The following is a 23,327-nucleotide window of genomic DNA, read 5'->3' as shown; positions in this document are numbered from 1 at the left end:
GACCTTGGGGACACACTGGGGACGGCCACGCCCCCTCATTTGCATAAAACACGTTTATTGGCTGTGACACAGAATTGGGGACAATAAAAGCACCGAGGCGGCCACGCCCATTGGTGACCACACCCACATCGACATCACCAACTCATGATTGGCCACACCCAATCGTGGCCACGCCCCCGCAGGTTCCGCCCCTGAGATTGCCCCCATCTGGGTCATTGGTGGGTGGAGCCAAATTGTCCTGGTGGCCATATTGGATTGGCGGCCATATTGGATTGGCAGCCATATTGTCCTGGAAGCCATATTGTCCTGGCTGCCATATTGGATGGGAAGCCATATTGGATTGGCAGCCATATTGTCCCAGCAGCCATATTGTCCCGGCAGCCATATTGTCCTGGCTGCCATATTGGATATCCAGCCATTTATAAATGTCCGCCATATTGGATGGGGAGCCATATTGTTCTGGCAGCCATATTGAAATTGGAACCATATTGTCCTGGCAGCCATATTGGATAGGCAGCCATCTTGTCCCAGCCGCTATGTTGCTCCCCCATCCAGCCGCGTCCCTCAGCGCCGATCCCTGGCGGCCATCTTGCTCTGGGCGTGTCCGGGGGCGGGGTCAGCACTGGGGATCCCCTTTGGGGGGGCTCTGGGCGCCCTCCAGGATCCGCAGGAGCTCCCTGGGGGGGGGACAGATATCACCGGGGGGTCCCTGTGACCCCCAGGTGACCCCAGGTGACCCCCAGGTGACCCCCCAAGTGACCCCCCCAGGTGACCCCAGGTGACCCCCAGGTGACTTCCAGGTGACCCCAGGTGACCCCCCAAGTGACCCCCCCAGGTGACCCCCCCCAGGTGACCCCCCCTCACTCTCGGCTCAGGTGCGGCAGCAGCTCCATCCCGGTGACGTCATCGCTCCCGAAAGGTTCCTGGTACCCGCCCACCCCCCGCGGCCACGCCCCCACCGAGGGGGCGGAGTCAGAGCGGGGGGCGTGGCCTGTGAGAGGGGCGTGGCCAGGAGGGTCTCGCTGCTCCGGACAGGTGAGGGTGGAGCTGTGGGGACAGAGAGAGGGGCGGGGTCAGTTTTGGGGACCCCTCCCCAATTAATTCAGGTGTGCTGGGACCTCCCCCCAATTAATTCAGGTGTGTTTGTCCCACCCCTCCAGGTGTGTTGGCCCCGCCCCCAGCTCACCTGTGGGAGGTCTCCAAGGTATCCTGAGGCCCCGCCCCGCCAGGTGTGTTTGCCCCGCCCTCTCAGGTGTGTTAACCCCGCCCCCAGGTGTGTTAGCCTGCCCAGGTGCATCAGCCCCACCCTCTCAGGTGTGTTAGCCCCGCCCCTTTCACCTGGGCGTGTCCCCGGGCGGGGGGCGGAGCCTCTCAGGCTGCCATATTAAAACAACCCCACGCCCAGGTGTGTCAGCCCCGCCCCTCAGGTGTGTCAGCCCCGCCCCTCAGGTGTCTCACCTGGGCGTGTCCCCGGGCGGGGGGCGGAGCCTCTCGGGCCGCCGGATCAGGTGGTCCAGGGCGCGCACGATGTGGGGGAAGGTGGGGCGGGCGTGGCGGGGGCGGAGCCAACACTGCAGCATCAGGTGGTGCAGGGCAGGTGGGCACCGGGGGGGCGGCGGCAGCCGGTAATCCTGTTCGATGGCGTTGATCACCTGGGACAGGTGAGGGACAGGTGAGACCCCAAAAACTCATCTAAATCCACCCCAAAAACACCCACAGGTGAATGACAGGTGAGAGACACGTGAGGGACAGGTGAGGGACAGGTGAGATAATCCTGCTCGATGGCATTGATCACCTGGACAGGTGTGAGTGGGGACAGGTGAGGGACAGGTGAGGGAATCCTGCTCGATGGCATTGATCACCTGGACAGGTGAGGGAGGACAGGTGAGGGGCGACAGGTGAGGGACAGGTGAGACCCCAAAAAACCATCTAAATCCACCCCAAAAACACCCACAGGTGAGGGACAGGTGAGGAGGATTTGGGGGATTTTGGGGCAGTTTTTGGGATCACAGATTTTGGGGTTTTTGGGGAATCTGGGGCATTTTTCGGGGTTTGGGGGCAATTTTGGGGATTTCGGGCAGTTTTTGGGGTTCCGGATTTGGAGGAGTTGGGGGAATTTGTAGGTTTTATGGGATTTGTAGGTTTTATGGGATTTGTGGGTTTTATGGGATTTGTGGCAGTTTTTTGGGGTTTTTTTGGGATTCGGGGCGGTTTTTGGGGTTTTTGGGGTCCCAGATTTGGGTGTCACTCACGTCCTGGTTGGACATGTCCCAGTAGGGTCTCTCCCCGAAGCTCAGCACCTCCCACATGACGATCCCGTAGCTCCAGGCGTCGCTGGCCGAGCTGAAGGTGCGGGAGGCGATGGCCTCGGGGGCCGTCCAGCGGATCGGGATCTTCCCGCCCTGGCAGGGGCACCAGGGGGTCAGGGGGACCCCAAAAACACACCCAGGAAATCCCAAACCCACCTGGAAAATCCCAAATTTCCCAGGAAATCCCAAAACCTCCAGGGGATCCCCAAAAACACCCAGGGGACCCCAAAACCCACCCAAAATCCACCCAAAACCCACATAAACCCACCCCAAAAAACACCTAAATCCACCCACACCTGCCTGAACCCACCTGGTACAGGTGAGACACCTGTGAGACCCCAAAGAGACACCTGAACTGACCCCAAAACAACCTAAACCCACCCAAAACCCCCCTAAATCCACCCCAAACCCACCTAAACCCACCCCAAACCCCCTTAAATCGACCCCAAACCTCCCTAAATCCACCTGACTCCACCTGTGCCAGGCGAGTCCCAATTTGGGGGGTCCCGGGGGTCTCACCAGGGAGCTAGTGTAGGTGGGGTCGCTGTCCCTGTCACCTGAAACCCACCCAAAACCCCCCTAAATCCACCCAAAATTACCTCAAACCCCCCTAAATCCACCTGACTCCACCTGGTACAGGTGAGCCCCTCAAGCCCCACCCCCGGGCGGGGGTCTCTCACCAGGGAGCTGGTGTAGGTGGGGTCGCTGTCCCTGTCCCCCTGCAGCGCCCGGGACAGGCCGAAGTCGGACACTTTGCAGACCAGGTGAGCGTCCACCAGGATGTTCCGTGCCGCCAGGTCCCGGTGCACGAACCCGGCCCCGGACAGGTAACTCATCCCGGCCGCGATCCCGCGCAGCATCGACACCAGCTGGAGCGGGGACAGGGTCCCCTCCCGGCCCTGGGGACATTGGGGACATTGGGGACACTGAGGGGACACAGCATTGACACCAGCTGGAGCGGGGACAGGGTCCCCTCCCGGCCCTGGGGACAATGGGGACATTGGGGACATTGGGGACACCAGCTGGAGCGGGGACAGGGTCCCCTCCCGGCCCTGGGGACAATGGGGACATTGGGGACATTGGGGACACCAGCTGGAGCGGGGACAGGGTCCCCTCGCGGCCCTGGGGACATTGGGGACATTGGGGACATTGGGGACATTGGGGACACCAGCTGGAGCGGGGACAGGGTCCCCTCACGGCCCTGGGGACATTGGGGACACCCAGGGGTCAGTGAGGGGTCACAGGGTCACCATGGACACCAGCTGGAGCGGGGACAGGGTCCCCAATGTCCCCAATGACCCCAATCTCCCAATGACCGCAATGTCTCCAATGACCCCATTGACCCAAATGACCACTATGTCCATAATGACCCCAATGACCCCAATGACCCCCAATGGCCATGATGACCACATTGACCACAATACCCCAAATGACCCAATGACCCCAATGACCCCAATGTCCCCAATGTCCCCAATGACCCCAATGACCCAAATGACCACAATGTCCCCAATGTCCCCAATGTCCCCGTTGACCCCAATGACCCCAATGACCCCAATGACCCCAGTAACCCCAATGTCCCCAATGACCCCAATGACCCCAATGACCTCAATCCCCCCAATGACCCCAACGTCCCCAATGACCCCAATGACCCAAATGACCACAATGTCCCCAATGACCCCAATGTCCCCATTGACCCCAATGTCCCCAATCCCCCAATGTCCCCAAATGTCCCCAGTGTCCCCACCCTGAGGAAGGCGTCCAACGCCCCGTGGAGCAGGAACTCGGTGACGATCATGGCCGGGGGTCCGGCGCTGACCACCCCAGTGACCCCAATGACCCTGATGACCCCAATGACCCCAATGACCCCAATGTCCCCAATCCCCCAATGTCCCCAATGACCCCAATGACCCTGATGACCCCAATCCCCCGAATGTCCCCAAGTGTCCCCAGTGTCCCCACCCTGAGGAAGGCATCCAGGGCCCCGTGGAGCAGGAACTCGGTGACGATCATGGCCGGGGGTCCGGCAGTGACCACCCCAGTGACCCCAATGTCCCCAATCCCCCCAATGTCCCCAGTGTCCCCACCCTGAGGAAGGCATCCAGGGCCCCGTGGAGCAGGAACTCGGTGACGATCATGGCCGGGGGTCCGGCGCTGACCACCCCCCGCAGGCGCAGGACGTTGGGGTGCCGGAACTGCCCCATCCGCGCCGCCTCCCGCAGGAACTCCCGGCGCTGCCCCTCCCCGGCCCCGCCCTTGAGGGTCTTCACCGCCACCTCGGCCTCGGGCTGGCCGGGCAGGGAGAGCCGCCCGCGCCACACCTGGCCGAACTCACCTGGGGACACGGGAGAGGTGAAATCCCAAAAAATCCCTGAGAAAATACCCCAAACCTGCACAAAATCCCACTAAAACCAACCCAAAACCACACAAAATCCCATTAAAATCCCGTTAAACACACCCTAAATCCACCTAAAGCCACCCACACCTGGCCAAACTCACCTGGGGGCAGGTGAGGGGGTGAAATCACAGAGAAAATACATCAAACCTGCACAAAATCCTCTTAAAACCACCCAAAATCCCACTAAAACCACCCCAAATCCCGTTAAAATTCCACTAAACACACCCTAAATCCACCTAAAGCCACCCACACCTGGCCGAACTCACCTGGGGGCAGGTGAGGGGGTGAAATCACAGAGAAAATACATCAAAACCACCCAAAATCCCATTAAAACCACCCCAAATCCCACTAAACACACCCCAAACCACACAAAATCCCATTAAAATAACCCCAAATTCACCCACACCTGGCCGAACTCACCTGGGGACACGGGAGAGGTGAAATCCCAAAAAATCCCTGAGAAAATACCCCAAACCTGCACAAAATCCCACTAAAACCAACCCAAACCCACAGAAAATCCCATTAAAATCCCGTTAAACACACCTCAAACCCACCTGGACCCACCCACACCTGGCCAAACTCACCTGGGGCAGGTGGGGGGTGAAATCACAGAGAAAATACACCAAAAACACCCAAAATCCCATTAAATCCACACAAAATCCCATTAAAATCACCTCAAATCTCATTAAATACATCCCAAAACACTCCAAATCCCATTAAAATAACCCCAAATTCACCCACACCTGGCCGAACCCACCTGGGGCAGGTGAGGGGCTGAAATCCCTGAAAATCCACCCCAAACCCACCCAAATCCCCTTAAAACCACCCCAAAAATCCTCCAAAAATCACCCAAAATTCCCCAAAAAATCCTTCCCACAATCCCCTGGGGTCACCTGTCCCAGGTGTGACTCAGGCCCCGCCCCCCGGGGTCACCTGCCCCGATGAGCTCCTCGATGGTGACACAGGTGAGACCCCGAACCCCCAAAAATCCCCAAAAATCCCCAAAAAATCCCCAAAAAATCCCCAAAATTCCCAAAAAAACCCCAAAAAATCCCCCAAAAAATCCCAAAAAAATCCCCAAAAAATCCCAAAAAAATCCCCAAAAATTCCCAAAAAATCCCCCAAAATCCCCAAAAAATCCCCCAAAAATCCCCAAAAAATCCCCCCAAAATCCCCCCAAAATCCCCCAAAAAATCCCCAAAATTCCCAAAAAAACCTCAAAAAATCCCCCAAAAAATCCCAAAAAATCCCAAAAAAATCCCCCAAAAAATCCCCAAAAAATCCCCAAAAAATCCCCCAAAAAATCCCCAAAAAATCCCCCAAAAAATCCCCAAAAATCCAAAAAAAATCCCAAAAAAATCCCAAAAAATTCCCAAAAAATCCCCCCAAAAAATCCCAAAAAAATCCCCAAAAAATCCCCCAAAAATCCCCCAAAAAATCCCCAAAAAATCCCCAAAAAATCCCCCAAAAATCCCCAAAAAATCCCCCAAAAATCCCCCAAAAAATCCCAAAAAATCCCCAAAACTTCCCAAAAAATTCCCCAAAAAATCCCCAAAAAATCCCCAAAAAATCCCAAAAAAATCCCCAAAAAATCCCCAAAAAATCCAAAAAAATCCCCAAAAAATCCAAAAAAATCCCAAAAATCCCCCAATTTTTCCCCAAACCCCCCCGGGTCACCTGCCCCGATGACCTCCTCGATGGTGACACAGGTGACGTCGATCTCGGGGGCAAAATCCCTCAGGGCCCCCTCGGGCTCCTCGTAGGTCAAGGGGTCGATGTAGAGCTGGGGCCGCCCACCTGGGGACGGTTTGGGGATATTTTTGGGACTTTTTTTCTGGATTTTTTTGGATATTTTTAGGGTTTTTTTGGGGGGATATTTGGGGAAAAAATTGGGATTTTTTTGGAATTTTTTTGATATTTTTTGGGGATTTTTTTTGGATTTTTTTGGGATTTTTTTTTTTGATTTTTCAGAGCGTTTTGGGGAAAATTTTTTGGAGTTTTTGGAGATTTTTTGGGACTTTTTTTGGGACTTTTTTTGGGATTTTTTTTGAATTTTCTTGGGACTTTTTTGGGACATTTTTGGGGATATTTTTGGGACAATTTTGGGGATATTTTTGGGACTTTTTTTGGACATTTTTAGTGACATTTTTGGGACATTTTTGGAACATTTTTAGTGACATTTTTGGGACTTTTTAAGGGACATTTTTGGACTTTTTTGGGGACTTTTATTCCATATTTTGGGAAATTTTTGGGACTTTTTTTTTGGACATTTTTTGTGACATTTTTTTGAAATTATTTTGAATATTTTTCAACATTTTTGGGACATTTTTTGGACATTTTTAGGACTTCTTTTGGGATTTTTTTGGGACCTTTTGGGCACATTCTGAGACAATTTTTGGGACTTTTTTTGGAGACATTTGGGGACTTTTTTTGGATATTTTTAGGGACATTTTTGGGACATTTTAAGGACATTTTTAGGGACATTTTTGGGGAACTTTTGGAGAATTTTTTGGTACGTTTCTTGGACTTTTTTGGGGATATTTTTTGAATTTTCTTGGGACTTTTTTGGGACATTTTTAGGGACTTTTTTGGGACAATTTTGGGGGTATTTTTGGGACTTTTTAGAGACATTTTTGGGATTTTTTAAGGGACATTTTTGGACTTTTTTTAGGACTTTTTTCCCATATTTTGGGACTTTTTTGGGACTTTTTTTTGGACATTTTTCGGGACATTTTTGGGAAATTCTTTCGAATATTTTTCAACATTTTTTGGACATTTTCAGGACTTTTTTTGGGAATTTTTTGGGACGTTTTGGGCACATTCCGAGACAATTTTTGGGCCATTTTTGGGGACATTTGGGGACATTTTTGGGGCCATTTTGGCCCCCCCTTACCGGGCCCCCCGGGGGCGGAGCTTCGTCGATGTTTCTGCGCCCGGAGCCGCCCCCACCTGAGGGACAGGGGGGACACAGTGGGGACCCCCAAAATACACCCAAAATACACCCAAAATACACCCAAATCCACCCCAAAAATACACCCCAAATCCACCCAAAATTCACCAAAAAAATCCACCCAAATCTATGAAAAATTCACCCAAAAATCCACCAAAAATCCATTAAAAATTCACCCAAAAATCCCCCCAAAAATCCCCCAAATCCACAAAAAATTCACCAAAAAAATCCCCCAAAATCCATCCCAAATCCATAAAAATTCACCCCAAAAATCCACCCCAAAGCCACAAAAATTCACCCAAAAAATCCCCCAAAACCAACCCAAATCCACCAAAAAAATCACCCCAAAATCCACCCCAAAATTCACCCAAAATCCACCCCAAAACCCCTCTAAATCCACAAAAAATTCACCCAAAAATCCACCCCAAAATCCATAAAAATCCCTCCCAAAAATCCCCCCCAGATCCACCCAAAAATCCCCCCAAATCCATCAAATTATTCCCCAAAAAAATACCCAAAATCCACCCAAAAATCCCCCAAAATCCCCCCAAAAATCCCCCCCAAAAATCCACCCCAAATCCACCAAAAATTCAACAAAAAAATCCACCCAAATCCATAAAAAAATCACTCAAAAATCCCTCCAAATCTATGAAAAATTAACCCAAAAATCCACAAAAAAATCACCCCAAAATCCATAAAAATTCACCCCAAAAATCCACCCAAAATCCACCAAAAATCCCCAAAAAATCTCCTCAAAAATCCCCCAAAATACAACCAAAATCCACCCAAAAATCCTCCAAAAACTGACCCAAATCCACCCCAAAAATCCCCCCAAATCCACCAAAAATCCCCCAAAAAATCCCCTCAAAAATCCCCCAAAATACACCCAAAATCCACCCCAAAAATCCACCCAAAATCCATAAAAATTCACCAAAAATCCACAAAAAAAATCCACAAAAATCCCTCAAACATCCCCAAAATTCACCCCAAATCCCCTCCAAATAAAAAAAATACCCCAAATTCCCCCCCAAAATTCCCCAAATCCACTAAAAATCCCCCCAAATCCATAAAAATACATTAAAAATCTGCCAAACCCACAAAAAAGTCCATTAAAAATCCACAAAAAATCCACAAAAAACCCCCCAAATCCCTCCAAAATCCCCCAGACCCCCCAAATCCACCTCAAATAAAAAAAAACCCACCCAAATTTCCCCAAATCCACTAAAAATCCTCCAAAATCCCCCCAAAATTCCCCCCAAGTCCCCCCAAATCACCCCAGACCACCCAAATCCCCCAAATTCCCCCGAATTTCCCCCAAATCCCCCCAAAAATCTATAAAAATTCATCTCAAATCCCCCAAAATCCCCCCTAAAACCCCCCAAATTTCCCCGAATTCCCCCCAAATCCCCCCGAACGTCCCTAAAATTTCCACAAAATTCCCCCCAAAAAATCCACAAAAAAAAATCCACAAAAAAAAAATCCCCCCAAAATTCCCCCCAAATCCACCAAAAAATCCAGAAAAAAAATCCTTCGAAATCCCCCCAAAATCCTCCAAAATTTCCCCAAATTCTCCCCAAAATTCCCCCAAAATTCCCCCAATTCCCCCAAATTCCCCCAAAATCCCCCAAATTTCCCCAAAGTCTCACCTCCTCCAGGCCAGGCCCCCCCCGAGCAGCAGCAGGAGCCCCCCCAGGGCAGCGGCTCCGGCCACGAGACCCCCGGGAGACCCCCGGGAGCCCTCTGGGGGAACAAGGGGATTTTGGGGATTATTTGGGGATTTTTTGGGGGGATTTTGGGGATTATTTGGGGATTTTTTGGGGATTTTTTTGGGGATTTTTTGGGGATTTTTTGGGGGATTTTTTGGGAATTTTTGGGATTTTTTGGGGATTTTTTGGGGATTTTTTGGGGATTTTTTGGGATTTTTTGGGGATTTTTTGGGATTTTTTGGGGATTTTTTGGGGGGACTTTTTGGGGATTTTTTTGGGATTTTTTTTGGGAATTTTGGGGGGATTTTTTGGGGATTTTTTTTGGAATTTTGGGGGGATTTTTTGGGGATTTTTTTGGGGGATTTTTTGGGGGGATTTTTTGGGGATTTTTTGGGGGGATTTTTTTTGGATTTTTTGGGGGGATTTTTTGGGGATTTTTTGGGATTTTTTGGGGATTTTTTTTGGGATTTTTTGGGAATTTTGGGGGGATTTTTAGGGATTTTTTGGGGAATTTTGGGGGGATTTTTTTGGGATTTTTTTGGGATTTTTTGGGGATTTTTGGGGGGATTTTTTGGGGATTTTTTGGGGATTTTTTGGGGATTTTTTTGGGATTTTTTTGGGAATTTTTGGGATTTTTTGGGGATTTTTTGGGGATTTTTTGGGGATTTTTTGGGATTTTTTGGGGATTTTTTGGGGATTTTTTTGAGATTTTTTTGGGATTTTTTGGGGGGACTTTTTGGGGATTTTTTTGGATTTTTTGGGGGGATTTTTTGGGGGGATTTTTTTGGGATTTTTTTGGGGATTTTTTGGGATTTTTTGGGGGGATTTTTTGGGGATTTTTTGGGGATTTTTTTGGGAATTTTTGGGATTTTTTGGGGATTTTTTGGGATTTTTTGGGATTTTTTGGGGATTTTTTGGGGGGATTTTTTGGGGATTTTTGGGGGATTTTTTGGGGATTTTTTTGGGGGATTTTTTGGGGATTTTTTTGGGGATTTTTGGGGGATTTTTTGGGGATTTTTTTGGGGATTTTTTGGGGGATTTTTTTTTGGGATTTTTTTGGGAATTTGGGGAGAATTTGGGGGAGTTTGAGGGGTTTGGGTGGAATTGAGGGAGATTTGGGGGAGATTTTGGGGAATTTAAGAGGGAATTTAGGGTGAATTTTATGGATTTGGGGGTTTTGGGGACTTTTGGGGAATTTTGGGGGGATTTGGAGGGGGTTTGGGGGATTTTGGGGGAGATTTGGGGGGTATTTTGGGAGGGTTTGGGGAAAATTTGGGATTTTGGGGGGAAATTTTAGGGGGTTTGGGGAGATTAAGGGAAGATTTGGGGGGATTTTGGGAAATTTAGTGGATTTTTTGTGGATTTGGGGGGGTTTTGGGGAGATTTTGGGATTTTTGGGGATTTTTTTGTGGGGGTTTTGGTGGGATTTTTGGGTATTTTAGGGCTATTTTAGGGCTATTTTTGGGTTATTTTTAGGACATTTTTAGGACTTTTTGTGGGCAATTTTCGGGCTATTTTAGAACATTTTTAGGGATATTTTTGGGACATTTTTGGGATATTTTTGGGACATTTTTGGGGCTATTTTTGGGGCTATTTTGGGTCTATTTTCAGTCTATTTTCGGTCTATTTTTGGGGCTATTTTTGGAACATTTTCGGTGTATTTTGGGGCTATTTTTTTTGCTATTTTTGGGACATTTCTTTGCTATTTTTGGTCTATTTTGGGTCTATTTTCGGGCTATTTTTTTGCTATTTTTGGGACATTTTTGGGTATATTTTCAGTCTATTTTTGGGTCTATTTTCAGTCTATTTTTGGTCTATTTTGGGGCTATTTTTGGGTTATTTTCGGGCTATTTTTGGTCTATTTTTGGGCTATTTTGGGGCTATTTTTGGGACATTTTCGAGACATCTTCGGGGCTATTTTTGGGCTATTTTTTTTCTATTTTTGGCCTATTTTTGGGCCTATTTTTGGGACATTTTTGGGGCTATTTTTTTGCTGTTTTCGGGACATTTTTGGGGCTATTTTAGGGCTATTTTCAGGATATCTTTGGACTATTTTTGGGCTATTTTCGGGCTATTTTTTTGCTATTTTTTTGCTATTTTTGGGCTATTTTTGGGCCTATTTTTGGGACATTTTTAGGACATTTTTAAGGGTAGTTTTGTTGTATTTTTGGGACATTTTTGGGCTATTTTTTTTGCTATTTTTGGGCTATTTTTGGGCTATTTTTTGATCTATTTTTGGTCTATTTTCGGGACATTTTTAGGACATTTTTGGGGATATTTTTGTTGTATTTTGGGGATATTTTTGGGCTATTTTTTTGCTATTTTCAGGCTGGTTTGGGGGGGTATTTTTGGGGCTATTTTGTGTCTATTTTTGGTTTATTTTTTGGCTATTTTTTGTGCTATTTTTGGGTCTATTTTGGGGCTATTTTGGGTCAATTTTTGGGCTATTTTTTTGCTATTTTTGGGCTATTTTTGGGCTATTTTTGGGGCTATTTTTGGGGCTATTTTTTTGACATTTTTAGGGTTATTTTGGACACTCACCTGGCCCCGGGGCGCTGACCGTCACCTCGGGCCCGAAGTCCCCGAAGCCCCCCCGGCCCCGGGCCCGAACCCGAACCCCGTAAAGGCCCCCCCGGAGCCCCCCGAGCTCTGCCCGGGGCTGCGGCACCGACAGGACCCGCGAGGGGCCCGGGCCCGAGTCCAGCTGGGGGATAAATAAATACCCAAATAAATCCAAAATACGGCACCGAAATCCCAAATGTGGCCCCCCGAAAATACAGAGTTTGCCCGGAAATAAAGGCCAAAAAAATCCCAAAATAAATCCCAGAATAAAGCCAAATAAACCCCAAAATAAAGCCAAATAAATCCCAAAATAAACCCAAAATTTATCCCAAAATAAACCCCAAATTTATCCCAAAATAAACCCCAAATTCATCCCAAAATAAACCCCAAATTTATCCCAAAATAAACCCAAATTTATCCCCAAATAAGCCCCAAACTAAACCCCAAAATCCGCCCCAAACCCCCCAAAATTTCCTGATTCTTTTCCCAATTTTCCTCCAAATCTCCCCAAAAATCCCCCCAAACCCCCCAAAATTCCTTCTTGATTTCCCCCAAATCCCCAAAATTCCCTGAAATCCCCCCAAATTTCCCATTTTTTTCCCCAAATCTCCCCAAAATCCCCCCAAAATCCCCCAAATCCCCCCAAAATCCCCCAAATCCCCCCAAAATTTTCCCCAATTTTCCCCCAAATCCCCCAAATCCCCCAAATTCCCCCAAAATCCCCAAAATTCCCCAAATTTCCCATTTTTTTTCCCCAAATTTCCCCCAAAAATCCCCCCAAATCCCCCCTAAATCCCCCCAAATTTTCCCCAAATTTTTCCCAATTTTCCCAAATTTTCCCCCAAACCCCCCAAACCCCCCCAGACCCCCCAAAATCCCCAAATTTCCCCCCAAATTTCACCTTTTGATAGAACACGACCTGGTACTCGAGCACGGCGGGGGCGGGGCTGGGCCAGGCCAGGGACACGCCCCCCGGCCCCGCCCCCACCCGGGACACGCCCACAACCGGGCCCGGCACTGGGGAGGGGGATAAAAAGGGGGAAAATTGGGATTTTTTGGGGGTTTTTGGGGAGTTTTGGGGGTTTGGGGGGTTTGGGGAATTTTTTGGGGAATTTTTTGGGATTTTTTGAGGGGTTTTGGGGGGGATTTTTGGGATTTTTAGGGATTTTTAAGGGGATTTTTTTGAGGGATTTTTGGGGATTTGGGGTTTTTGGGGGGTTTTGGGGTGCTTTGGGGTTTTTTGGGGGTTTGGGGGATTTTGGGGTCTGGGGGGAATTTTTGGGGATTTTTGGGGGAATTTTGGGGGATTTTTTGGGGGTTTTGGGGAATTTGGGGAGATTTTGGGATTTTGGGGGATTTTTGGGGGTTGTTTTGGGAGGTTTTGGCAGATTTTGGGGCTATTTTGGGGCTATTTTTGAACTATTTTGGGGGCTATTTCTGGGCAATTTTGGGGCTATTTTCGGGCTCGTTTTAGGGTATTTTTGGGATATTTTTGGGCTACTTTGGGGGGTGTTTTTGGGGTGATTTTCAGTCTATTTTTTGGGTATTTTTTGGGCTGTTTTTGGGCTATTTTTGGGATGATTTTTGGGGGGGTTTTGGGGGGTATTTTTGGGGTATTTTTTGGATATTTTTAGGATACTTTTGGGGATATTTTTAGGGATTTTTTTGGTATGTTTTGGAATATTTTTAGGATATTTTTGGGCTATTTTTGGGCTCTTTTGGGGGCTATTTTTCGGGCTATTTTTGTTATACTTTTGGGCTATTTTTAGGATATTTTTTGGCTATTTTTTGGCTAATTTTGGGATGATTTTTTGGGCATTTTTGGGGTATTTTTGGGATATTTTTTGGGATATTTTTAGCATATTTTTAGGTTATTTTTGGGATATTTTTGGGATATTTTTGGGCTATTTTGGGCTATTTTTTGGGGTATTTTCAGGCTATTTTTGAGTTATTTTCAGGATAATTTTAAAATATTTTTTGGCTATTTTCAGGCTATTTTTTGGGTAATTTTGGGCTGATTTTGGGTAATTTTGGGCTGATTTTGGGCTATTTTTGGGGCTATTTCAAGGTATTTTTTGCTCTCACCATCTCCCCCGGCGGTGACGTTGATCTCGGCCGCGGGGGGGGCTCCGCTCTCGCCGCCCCCGGCCCGGGGGGCGCTGACCCCGCTGCGGGCCGTCACCCTGAAGCTGTAGGTGACCCCCGGCCGCAGCCCGGCCACGCTGACCCCCAGTGACCGCAGGGCCTGGGGGGGGCTGCCCCAGGCCAGGGGTCCGCAGGGGCCGCACGGGGGGGGGTCCCCGCCCGGGGGGGGGCACGCCCGGCACCCCACCGAGTAAAACAGGTCCCCGCGGTCGCCCCCCGCCCGGGGCGGCCCCCAGGACAGACGGACACCGGAGCCGTTCACCCAGGCCGAGAGCGACTGCGGGGCCGAGGGGGGCGCTGGGGGGATAATGGGGAGGGGGCTTTAGGGTGGGATTTATTACCCTGGGAATATGGGGAGGGGGCTAGTGGGGGGTTGTGAACTGAGGGGGGGCTGGGGAGATAATGGGGAGGGGGCTTTAGTTTGGGATTTATTACCCTGGGAATATGGGGAGGGGGCTCGTCCAGGATTTGTCAAATTGGGGAGGGGGCCAGTCCGGGATTTATCAACTTAGGGGGGGAAATATGGGGAGGGGGTTAGGGTGGGGCTTGTGACCCTGGGGAAATGGGGAGGGGGTTAGAATGGGGGTTTGTCAAATTGGGAAGGGGAAAAATGGGGAGGGGGAAATATGGGGAGGGGGTGAGTCCAGGATTTATCATCCTGGGGAGGGGGAAATGGGGATGGGGGCTGGTCCGGGGTTTGTCAAATTGGGGAGGGGGTTAGGGGGGGGTTTGTTACCCTGGGAATATGGGGAGGGGGTTAGTGGGGGGTTGTGAACTGAGGGGGGGCTGGGGAGATAATGGGGAGGGGGCTTTAGGGTGGGATTTATTACCCTGGGAAATTGGGGAGGGGGCTAGTCCGGGATTTGTCAAATTGGGGAGGGGGTTAGGGGGGGGTTTGTTACCCTGGGAATATGGGGAGGGGGTTAGAATGGGGATTGTGAACTGAGGGGGGGGCTGGGGAGATGGGGAGGGGGCTTTAGTTTGGGATTTGTTACCTTGGGAAATTGGGGAGGGGGATAGTCCGGGATTTGTCAAATTGGGGAGGGGGAAAAATGGGGAGGGGGTTAGTCAGGGGGTTGTCATCCTGGGGTGGAAATATGGGGAGGGGGTTAGAATGGGGGTTGTCAAATTGAGGAGGGGGCTAGTCCGGGATTTATCAACTTAGGGGGGGAAATATGGGGAGGGGGCTGGAATGGGATTTGTTACCCTGGGGGAATTGGGGAGGGGGTTAGGCTGGGGTTTATCACCCTGGGGGAATTGGGGAGGGGGTTAGGGTGGGGGTTGTGAACTGAGGGGGGGCTGGGGAAATATGGGGAGGGGGTTAGAATGGGGTTTATTACTATGGGGGAATTGGGGAGGGGGTTAGGGTGGGGTTTGTCAAATTGGGGAGGGGGTTAGGGTGGGGTTTGTTACCCTGGGGAAATGGGGAGGGGGTTAGGGTGGGGTTGTCAAATTGGGGAGGGGGAAATATGGGGAGGGGGAGAAATGGGGAGGGGGTTAGTCTGGGGTTTATCAACGGGGGGAAATTGGGGAGGGGGCGAGTCCGGGATTTGTCAACTTGGGGAGGTCAAAATTCTGTCCTGGGATTTCCCATCCTGGAGCCCCAAAAACCCACCCAGGACCCCCCCAAATTCCCACCCTGGGAACCCCAAAATATTCCCACCTGGGACCCCCCGAATTTCCCCTCTGGGACCCCCAAAAACCCACCCAGGACCCCCCAAATTCCCACCCTGGAGCCCCTGAAAATTCCCCTAAAAATTCCCTTAAAAACCCCCCAACCCCCCCCTTAAAATCCCAAAAAAATTCCCAAAAATTCCCAAAATTCCCCAAACCCCCCCAAATCCCCTGAACCCCCCAAAATCCCTCCAGAATCCCCCGAAAAATCCCAAAAAATCCCCAAAAATTCCCTAACTCCCCCCTAAACCCCCCCCCAAATCCTCCTAAAAATCCTTTAAAAATCCCCAAAAAATAAAAAAAAAATCCGAAAAAAATCCCCCAAAAATTCCAAAAAAATCCCAAAAAAATCCCAAAAAATCCCAAAAAAATCCCAAAAAATTTCCTAAAATCCCCCAGACCCCCCAGACCACCCAGACCCCCCCAAATCCCCCCAAATACTTCCCAACCCCTCCCCAATCTCCCCCCCAAAAAAACCCTGAAAATTCCCTAAAATTCCCCCAAAATTCCCCCCAAAATCCCCCCAAAAATTCCCCCTAAAAAAAACCCCAATAACCCCCAAAATACTCCCTAAAAATCCTCAAAAAACACCAAAAAATTCTCAAAAAAAGCCTAAAAATTCCCTTAAAAACCCACCAAAAAATAAAAAAAAAAATCCCAAAAAATCCCCTAAAATCCCCCAAACCCCCCCAGAGCCCCCAGACCCCCCAGACGCCCCCAGACCCCAGTCCTCACCCGAGCAGCGCTCCGAGGGTCCCTCCCCGGGCCCCCGCAGGAAGCCGGCCCGGCAGGGGCAGGAGGGGGCCCCGCCCTGGGGGGCTTCGCTCTGGGGGGGGCAGGGCAGGCACCGACCCCCCCCCGGCCCGGCCTTGAACGTCTCGGGGGGACACGCTGGGGGAGGGGGGGGAGAGACACAAAATGGGGTGAAAACATCCTGAAAATAGCCCAAAAATGACCCAAAACAGCCCCAAAACCCGCCCCAAAACAGCCCAAAAATCACCCCAAAACACAGCCCAAAACACACAAAAACTGCCCCAAAAACCGCCCCAAAACAGCCCAAAACATGCAAAAACCACCCCCAAAAAAAACCCTCAAAAAACCACTCAAAACCACTCAAAAAATCCCCCAAAAAATCCAAAAAAAATCACCAAAAAAAAAAAAATCCCCAAAAAAACCCATCCAAAAAAATACTGAAAAACCCCTCCAAAAAAATCCAAAAAACTTCCAAAAAATCGCTGAAAAATCCCGCAAAAAATCCCCCAAAACCCTCCCCAAAAAATCCCCCAAAATTCAAAATAATCACTGAAAAAACACCAAAATATCCCCAAAAAAAACCCCAGAAAAATCCCAAAAAACCACCAAAAAAAACCTCGAAAAAAATTCTAAAAAATTCCAAAAAAATCACTGAAAAATCCTGCAAAAAAATCCTAAAAAAACCCCGAAAAATCCCGCAAAAAATCCCCAAAAAATCCCTGAAAAATCCCGCAAAAAAATCCCCAAAAAATCAAAAAAAAAATCCCAGAAAAATACCAAAAAAACCACCCCAAAAAATCCCAAAAAATTGCCCCAAAATCCCAGATTTTCCCCCAAAACTCACGTCGACAGCGCGTCTCGTCGTCGTCGCTCTCCATCCCCGCTCCGCACACGCAGCCCAGCGCCCGTCCCCACCCCAAACCCACCAAAACCCACCCAAAAAATCCCCCCAAAAAATCCCCCTAAAATCCCTATAAAAATCACCAAAAAACCCCCCAAAAATCCGAAAAAAATCCCCCCAAAAATCCCAAAAAATCCCTAAAAACCACCCAAAAAATTCTAAAAAAAAATCAAAAAAAACCCACCAAAAAAACCCCCAAAAAATCCGAAAAAAATTCCAAAAAAATCACTGAAAAAATCCCGCAAAAAATCCCCCAAAAATCCCTAAAAAATCCAAAAAAAACCCACTAAAAAAAACACCAAAAAACCACCAAAAAAAAATCCCAAAAAAAAATCCCCCAAAAAACCCTGAAATAATCCCCAAAAAATTCCAAAAAAATCTATGAAAAATCCCTAAAAAAAATCACACAAAAATATTTCCCAAAAATTCCCCAAAAATCCCCCAAATTAAAAAAAAAAAAATCCAACTCACGTCGACACCTTGTCTCCTCGTTGTCGCTCTCCATCCCCGCCGCCGGCCGCACCCAGCGCCTGTCCCACACCCCAAACCCACCAAAACCCACCTAAAATCACCCAAAAAATCCTCCCAAAAATATCCCAAAATCAAAAAAAAAAAAAACCACTAAAAATACCAAAAAAATCCCCCCAAAAAACCTAAAAAACCACCCAAAAAATATTGAAAAATCCCCAAAAAATTACTGAAAAATCACCAAAAAAATTCCTCCAAAAAACCAAAAAAATCCCCAAAAAATCCCCCAAAAAATCCCCAAAAATTCCCACAAAAATCCCAAAAAACCCTAAAAAAAATCACAAAAACATCCCCAAAAATCCCAAAAAAACCTTAAAAAAATCACAAATACATCCCCGAAAAAACACCAAGAAACACCAAAAAAACCCCCCAAAAAAACCCCCCAAAAAAAACCCTCAAAAAATCCCCCCAAAAAATCCCCCAAAAAAATCCTCAAAATTCCCCAAAAAAAACCCCCCAAAAAATTCCAACTCATGTCAACACCCCGTCTCCTCCTCCGGCTCCATCCCCACCTGTCTCACACCAAAAACACCCCAAACCCACCCAAAAACCACCCAAAAACCACTGAAAAAAATCCAAAAAAAATCCCCAAATCCCAAGCAACCCCAAAAAAGCCCCCAAAACCCCCTAAAAATCCAATTCCAACTCACGTCGACAGCGCGTCTGGTCGTCGTCGCTCTCCATCCCCGCTGCGCACACGCAGCCCAGCGCCGCGGGCCGCGCCCAGCGCCCGTCCTCCCTGCAGTACATCACCGGCCCGCCCTGCCCCGCCGGCACCGCTCCGGCCACGCACCGTCCGCCCACCGCGGCCACCAGCTCGGCCGGGACGGTGGCCGGGAACTCGGCCAGGCGCGAGGTGACCGCCGGGCATCGACGATAAAACAACCGCACGGACAGCAAGGCCATGCAGGCCCCCAGGTCCTGGAAGGCCACGTAGAACCCGGCGCGGCTCAGGGGGCCCAACCTCAACACCTTGAGGTTGACCGCGCCCGGGTGGGCGTGGCCGGGCCGGGCCAGGTGCTCGGCCGCCACCGTGTCCACCTTGACGTAGGGGTTCTCCATCCAGGGCGGGTGCGTGGCCGTGGCCGTGTCGGCGTCCGACTCGTGGTAGAACACCGAGAAAGTCTCCTTGCAGGGCCGGGGTGGGGCCGGGGGGCTGCGGCGGGGCCGGGGGCGGGTTCGGGGGGTTTTGGGGTGGTTTTGGGGGGTTTTGGGCTCCTCGGGGTCGTTTCCGTGGAAATCGGGGTCTTCAGGGTCGTTGTCGTGGAGATTGAGGTCGTCGAGATCGTCGCCGTGGAGGTTGAAGGGTTTGGAGTGGTTGGTGTAGAGATTGAGGGGTTTGGGGTCGTTTCGGTGGGTTTTGGAGTCCTCGAGGTCATCGTTATGGAGATCAGGGTCTTCGGGGTCATCGTCATGGAGATCAAAGGGTTTGGGCTGGTTTCGGTGGGTTTTGGTGTCGTCGGGGTTGTCGTCATGGAGATTGAGGTCCTCAGGGTCCTCGTCACGGAAATCGAGGGGTTTGGGGTGGTTTCGGTGGGTTTTGGGGTCCTCAAGGTCATCGTCATGGAGATCAGGGTCTTCAGGGTCGTTGCCATGGAGATCCTCGTGGTTGTCAAGGTCGTTGCCATGGAGATGAAGGTTGTTGGCGTGATGCCCAGGGGCGCGTCCAGGTGTGTCCCCAGGTGTGTCCCCAGGTGTGTCCCCAGGTGTGTCCTGTGTCCTGGGTAGCCTGTCACTGTCCTGTGTCCCCCTTGTCCCCTGTGTCCTCCTCACTGTCCCCAATGTCCCTGATGTCCCCATTGACCCCATTGACCCAAATGTCCCCGATGTCCCCAATGTCCCCAATGTCCCCAATGTCCCCAGTGTCCCCAATGTCCCCGATGTCCCCAATGTCTCCCGTGTCCCCCGTGTCCTCCTCGCTGTCCCTGGTGTCCCCAATGTCCCTGATGTCCCCGATGTCCCTGATGTCCCTAATGTCCCCGCTGTCCCCAGTGTCCCCAATGTCCCCGCTGTCCCTGATGTCCCCCGTGTCCTCCTCGGTGTCCCCGCTGTCCCCAATGTCCCCGCTGTCCCTGATGTCCCCCGTGTCCTCCTGGCCGTCCCCGCTGTCCCCAGGCTGTCACAGGCCATGACGGTGAAGCGCAGCTCGGCCATCACGGTGGTGGCGTCACCTCGGGGGACCCAGCGGGACCTGAGCCAGCTGTTCTGGGCGGGGCTCCAGCTGTTCTGGGCGGGGCTCCAGCTGTTCTGGGCGGGGTTTTGGCCATTCTGGGCGGGGTTTTGGTTTTTCTGGGCGGGGCTTCGTCCCTGGCCACGCCCCGAGCAAACCTGAAAGGTGCGAATGGCCCCGCCCACTTCCGGGTCCAGCGCGCTGAGCTCCTCCCACTGCGGGACAGAGGGGACAGCGGGGACATTGGGGGGTCATTGGGGTCAATGGGGTCATTTGGGGACATTGGGGTCAATGGGGTCATTTGGGGACATTGGGGTCAATTGGGACATTGGGGACATTGGGGGACATTGGGGACACTGAGGGGACATTTGGGGACAATGGGGTCATTGGGGACAATGGGGACATTGGGGTCACAGGGTCATTGGGGGGTCATTGGGGTCATTGGGACATTGGGGGACATTTGGGGACATTTGGGGTCAATGGGGACATTTGGGGTCATTGGGATCAATGGGAACATTGGGGGGACATTGAGGTCACTGGGGTCAATGGGGTCAATGGGGTCAATGGGGTTAATGGGGTCATTGGGGTCATTGAGGGGACATTTGGGACATTGGGGACATTTGGGGACATCAGGGGGTGTCCCACCTGCCCCTCCCCCGCGGGGTGCACTGTCCAGTGCAGGTCACTCGTCTCCAGCCGCGTGTCCAGCAGCGTCTCTGGGGGGGCGGGGGGGGGGTCAGGGACCCCAAAATCCACCCCAAAAAACCCAAAATTCACCCCAAAACCACAAAATCCACCCTGGGACCCCAAAATCCACCCCAAAACCCCAAAAATTCACCCCAAAACCACAAAATTAGCCCCAAAAACCCCAAAATTTACCCCAAAACCCCAAAATTTACCCCAAAAAACCCCAAATCCGCCCCAAAACCACAAAATCCACCCCAGGACCCCCAAAATTCCCCACCAAAACCCCAAAATTTACCCCAAAACCACAAAATCCACCCCAAAAACCCAAATTCTGTCCATCAAAAACACAAAATTCACCCCAAAACCCCCAAAATTTACCCAAAATCCGCCCACCAAAAACTTAAAATCCACCCCAAAACCACAAAATTCACCCCAAACCCCCCAAAATCCAACTCAAAATCCCCAAAATTCATCCCAGAAACTCCAAAATCCACCCCAAAAACCCCCAAATCCACCCCGGGATCCAAAATCTGTTCCCAAAACCCCCAAATTTTACCCCAAAACCCCCAAATTTTACCCCCAAACCCCCGAATTTCACTCACCCTCCTCCGCCAGCCCCAGGGGGACCCAGAGCCACAAAATCCACAGAGACCCCATGGCCGGGGGGGCCAAAATATCCAAAAAATTCACCAAAAAAAAAAATCCAAAAATTTCTCCCAAAAAAGTCCTGGAGGGTCCCAAAGAATATCCCAAAAATTCACCCAAAAATCCAAAAAATTTCCCCCAAAAAATCGCAAAATTTCCCCCCAAAAAATCCCAGAAATTCCCCAAAAAAAAAACCTGGAGGATCCAAAAAAATTCTAGAGGGTCCCAACCCCGCCCCCCCCCCCAAAAAAATCCCCCCAAAAACCCTAAAAAATCTCCCAAAAATCCCTAAAAAAAAAAAAAAAAAAAAAACAAAACTCAAAAACCCCCAAGAATCCCGCAAAAAAACCTAAAAAACCCAAAAAAAATCCTCAAAAAATCCCCCCCAAAAACCCCCAAAATCCCTAAAAAAAAAACCTCAAAAAAATCCCTAAAAACCCCAAAAAATCCCAAAAAAAATCCCCAAAAAATCCCCAAAAATCCCCAAAAATCCCCCAAAAAAACCCCAAAAAACCCCCCCAAAAAACCCCTAAAAACCCCCTAAAAACCACCCCAAAAAACTCTCAAAAATCCCTAAAAAAACCGAAAAAAATCCCTCAAAAAAATCCCTAAAAACCCCCAAAAATCCCTAAAAAATCCCCAAAAATCCCCCCAAAAATCCCCCCAAAAATCCCTCAAAAAACCCCAAAAATCCCTAAAAAATCCCTCAAAAAACCCCCAAAAAATCCCAAAAAATCCCCCCAAAACCCAAAAAAACCCCCAAAATCCAAAAAAACCCCCCAAAACTCTCCGTTTTTTGGGGTCCTGATGCCGATTTTGGGGGTCCCGATGCCTTTTTCAGGGTCCTGGATCCATTTTTTAGGGTCTTGAATCCATTTTTTGGGGTCCTGGATCCATTTCTGGGGGTCCCGGAGTCGATTTTGGGGGTCCCGATGCCTTTTTTAGGGTCCCGGTGTCAATTTTTGGAGTCCTGGATCCATTTTTTGGGGTCCCAGAGCGGATTTTTGGGGTCCCAGAGCCGTTTTTGGGGGTCCTGGAGCCGTTTTTGGGGGTCTCAAAGCCTTTTTTAGGATCCTGGAGCCGTTTTTTGGGGTCCTGGAGTCGATTTTGGGGGTCCCAATGTCAATTTTTGGGGTCCCAGAGCCGTTTTTGGGGTCCCAAAGCCGTTTTTGGGGTCTCAAAGCGGATTTTTGGGGCCGTTTGGCCGCCGGAGCCGCGGGGGGGTCCGGGGGGGGGGTCTCGGGGGGGGGAGGGGAGGGGCAGGAAAAGGCGCTTTTTGTTTGGAACTTCCCGGGAGGAACTGGGAGCGACTGGGAGGGACTGGGAGGAACTGGGAGGGGCTGGGAGGGGAAACTGGGGGCACTGGGGGGCACTGGGGGGGACTGGGAGGGGATTTGGGGGCACTGGGGGGCACTGGGGGGGACTGGGGGGGACTGGGAGGGGATTTGGGGGGCCTAAAATGGGACTGGGAGGGAATTGGGAGGGACTGGACTGAACTGGGAACAACTGGGAGGGACTGGGGGAGATTGGGGGGGGATTGGAGGGACTAAAATGGGACTGGGACAGACTGGGAGGAGACTGGGAGGGACTGGGGGAGATTGGGGGGGATTTGGGGGGCTAAAATGGGACTGGGAGCCACTGGGAGGAAACTGGGGGTCACTGGAAGGGAACTGGGAGGGAACTGGAAATGACTGGGGGGGAATTGGGGGGCCTAAAATGGGACTGGGAGGGACTGGGAGGGGATTTGGGGGATTTGGGGGGGACTGGGGGGGATTGGGAAGACTGGGAGGGAACTGGGGGCCTAAAATGGGACTGGGAGGGAACTGGGAGCAACTGGGAGGGACCGGGATGGGAAATTGGGGTCACTGGCAACACTGGAAGGGAACTGGGAGGGGACTGAGA

The 23,327-nt window shown here is 50.3% G+C and overlaps 1 protein-coding gene across 1 annotated transcript; it reads right to left on the bottom strand.

Moving 5' to 3' along the window:
- Positions 1 to 983: 983 nt before the first annotated feature.
- On the bottom strand, positions 984 to 22,470 carry EPHB4 (EPH receptor B4; the record flags this gene model as incomplete). Its single annotated transcript, XM_083881567.1, has 14 exons — positions 21,383 to 22,470; positions 20,739 to 20,809; positions 19,871 to 20,308; positions 19,140 to 19,525; positions 18,574 to 19,097; positions 13,955 to 14,364; positions 11,902 to 12,064; positions 7,598 to 7,653; positions 6,382 to 6,871; positions 4,394 to 4,641; positions 2,990 to 3,208; positions 2,253 to 2,402; positions 1,459 to 1,652; positions 984 to 1,047 (listed from the first exon to the last, which is right to left on the bottom strand). Coding segments are annotated over exons 1-14 (3,468 nt in total), but the record flags the coding sequence as incomplete, so codon positions are not given.
- Between the last annotated feature and the right edge of the window lie 857 nt (positions 22,471 to 23,327).

The sequence above is a fragment of the Zosterops lateralis genome (assembly GCF_965231275.1).
Source record: "Zosterops lateralis genome assembly, chromosome: 34".
NCBI lineage: Eukaryota > Metazoa > Chordata > Aves > Passeriformes > Zosteropidae > Zosterops > Zosterops lateralis.
Note: the sequence above shows the minus strand (reverse complement) of the source record. Positions and strands in the feature narration are given on the sequence as shown.